Source organism: Canis lupus, chromosome 16 (genome assembly GCF_011100685.1).
Source record: "Canis lupus familiaris isolate Mischka breed German Shepherd chromosome 16, alternate assembly UU_Cfam_GSD_1.0, whole genome shotgun sequence".
Taxonomy (NCBI): Eukaryota; Metazoa; Chordata; class Mammalia; order Carnivora; family Canidae; genus Canis; species Canis lupus.
The window spans coordinates 35,049,346-35,052,109 of record NC_049237.1 but is presented as its reverse complement, the minus strand read 5'-3'; the positions used below and the strand labels follow the sequence as shown (position 1 = coordinate 35,052,109).

General features: G+C 44.8%; 1 protein-coding gene across 1 annotated transcript; it reads left to right on the top strand.

Annotated features, from left to right (window-relative positions):
* Positions 1–1,620: 1,620 nt before the first annotated feature.
* On the top strand, positions 1,621–2,764 carry LOC100686745 (PIN2/TERF1-interacting telomerase inhibitor 1-like). Its single transcript, XM_038559233.1, is given in 2 exon segments — positions 1,621–2,014; positions 2,016–2,764. Coding segments are annotated over 2 exon segments (936 nt in total). The 5' UTR covers positions 1,621–1,654; the 3' UTR covers positions 2,592–2,764.

Sequence of the window (2,764 nt, the reverse complement as noted above, 5' to 3'; positions counted from 1 at the left end):
GTTCTCACACCAGCACCTAGCTTAATACCCACTTGGCACACAGACACTTTGTTAAATAAATGGATCAATCCATCAATCAACCTGGATAATCATATGCATACCATTGGTATCTGGTCTACAAACTAAATTCCAGGATAAACACACAGCCAATAAAATCACTACCAAAGCTAAATGGTTGTATATGTACAAGGATTTTTGTCCAAATGCCAAGGGGAGATGGAGGAGGAAGATGGGAAATATCCCAGCTGGCACAGCTTGATATACCCCACTGCCAAAGGAAGCACGGAGGCAGAAATGGATCTTTGTGCCAATTCAGTGAATTCAGAGGCTGAGAGATTTCATCCCAACTCTCCTCATGAATGACTGAAGTGAATCATTATTCTGTGTTCCTGTTTTTCTGTCTTTAATAAGCAATGCGAGACAGAGGGAACTGAAGTTCTCATCAGCTTCCCAAGCATGCAGGAAGGAAGAGCTTTTCTGGCTGAGTACTAGGATCTCAGCTTGAAATGCCCAATTTTCCTGCTTCACTTGTAAGTTGAGGTAAAAATCCATCCAGATGAGAAATTACAAATTTACCTGTATAAAGCACATATACCCCCCAAGGTCTCAGTGATTGAAGTCCAGATCCATCTTGATCTTTGAAGGAAGTAGTCTCTGAACAAAGTTTTCACAAGACTGTGGAAGGATCATAGCCAAGCAGAATTACCTAGATATTAATGAGTAACTGCCCTAGAAGGATACAGGCAAGAAAAGCTGTTGCTATGATAAACAGCAAAGAGAGGATCCTGGGTATATCCCCACTCAATTCAGATGACAGCTACACAAGTGTCTAGTAACCCAAATTTCTTCTCAGATGCCTTCTTCTCACCTTTTACCCTCTCTTAATCTATAGTTCAGGTTCCCCTTCTCCTGGCTCTAGATTTTATGCTATTAGAGATTTCCTCACTCGCAGTCAGCTAAAAATAATTCATATTATTATAGCTACCACCTCCGAAGCACTTACTATGTGCCAGACACTGTGCTAGTGTTTTACATTACATCTCTCTTCACACCCCCCCATTCCAAGAGAAACATCATTATTCCCTTTTAACAGATGAGGGAGCTGAGACTCAAAGATGTTTGCTGGAGAATTCAAGGATTTGAGCTCACAGAGCAAGGAAAGTGTATAGCTATACCTCAGCTCTTCTGTCTTTAAATATATATATATATTTATTTGACAGACTGAGAGAGAAAGCACGTGCACAAGCAAGGGCTCAGAGTGGCAGACAGAGGGAGAAGGAGAAGCAGGCTCTCTGCTGAGCAAGGAGCTCGATGCCTGGCTCGATCCCAGGACCCCAGGACCCCAGGATCATGACCTGAGCCAAAGGCAGATACTTAACTAACTGAGCCACCCAGGTGCCCTCAGCTGTTCTCTCTTAAAGGTCATATCAGGTACTCCATTCTCATTCCCACGTCCAGGAATTGACTATTATCCTTCCCCAGTGCATTTGCACTTTGAAAGACCACCACCCCATGTTGGGGGTTTTGTTTTCTAAAATGAGTTATTGGGTCCACCTGGTCTGCCGGCCCCACGCTTCTCGCTTCTCCGCGAGCCGGCTGCTCGGTAGCCGCCACCGCTCAGGTCCGGAGGCTCGCAGCGTTCCAGGCTGTCGACATGTCTATGCTGGCTGAGCATCAGAGGAAGCAGAAGTGGGCTGTGGATCCAAGAAACACTGCGTGGAGCAATGATGATTCCAAGTTTGGCCAGAGGATGCTAGAAAAAATGGGGTGGTCTAAAGGAAAGGGTTTAGGGGCTCAGGAGCAAGGAGCAACAGATCATATTAAAGTTCAAGTTAAAAATAACCACCTGGGACTTGGAGCTACAATCAATAATGAAGATAACTGGATTGCTCATCAGGATGATTTTAACCAGCTTTTGGCTGACCTGAACACTTGCCATGGGCAGGAAACAACAGATTCCTCACACAACAAAGAGAAGAAAACTTTCAGCCTCGAAGAAAAGTCCAAAATCTCCAAAAAACAGTGTTCATTATATGAAATTCACAAAAGGGAATGATCTATCATGTCGGAGCAAAACAGATCTTGACTGCATTTTTGGAAAAAGACAGAGTAAGAAGATTCCTGAGGATGATTCCAGCCCTGCCACTCCAGATGGGAACTCATCCTCCACTACAACGACCAGTGCCTTCACCATCCAGGAGTACTTTGCCAAGAGGAAGGCAGAGCTAAAGAACAAGCCACAGGTCATAGCAGCAGGGCCTGACTTTGCAGAGACCCAAACGGAAAGAAAAAATGGAAAGAAAAGAAAGAAAGAGGCAAAAGATAGAAAAGTGGAGATATACACCGTACCCAAGGCCAAGAAGAAGAGACACCAAGTTGAGTGGCAGCTTGGAGACCCTTGTTGGGACAAGAATTCTGGTGTTTCTGCTGAAAATGGAGAAGATTGTGTGTGGCCACCTCATGTCCAGGACATTACCCTAAAGTCCAAGAAAAGGAGAGAAAAGAAAAACCAAGTTGAAGTAGCTATGGACGCTACATTACATGACACACCTGTGAAGAAGAAGAAGAAAAAGAAGAAAGGTTCCAAATAAATTCTCTCGAGCTGGGGCCTTCCAGCCACTAAAGCTGTCGGGCCCTGTGTGCAAACCCTTTTGGATTGAAGTCAGAGCAGAGTTCACCCGAGAGAGTTTGTGCACATCTTTTGACATGCCCGGGGGGTTGCTGAGTCTCGCCCTCTTACCACAGTTTTCCTACCACATCTCTG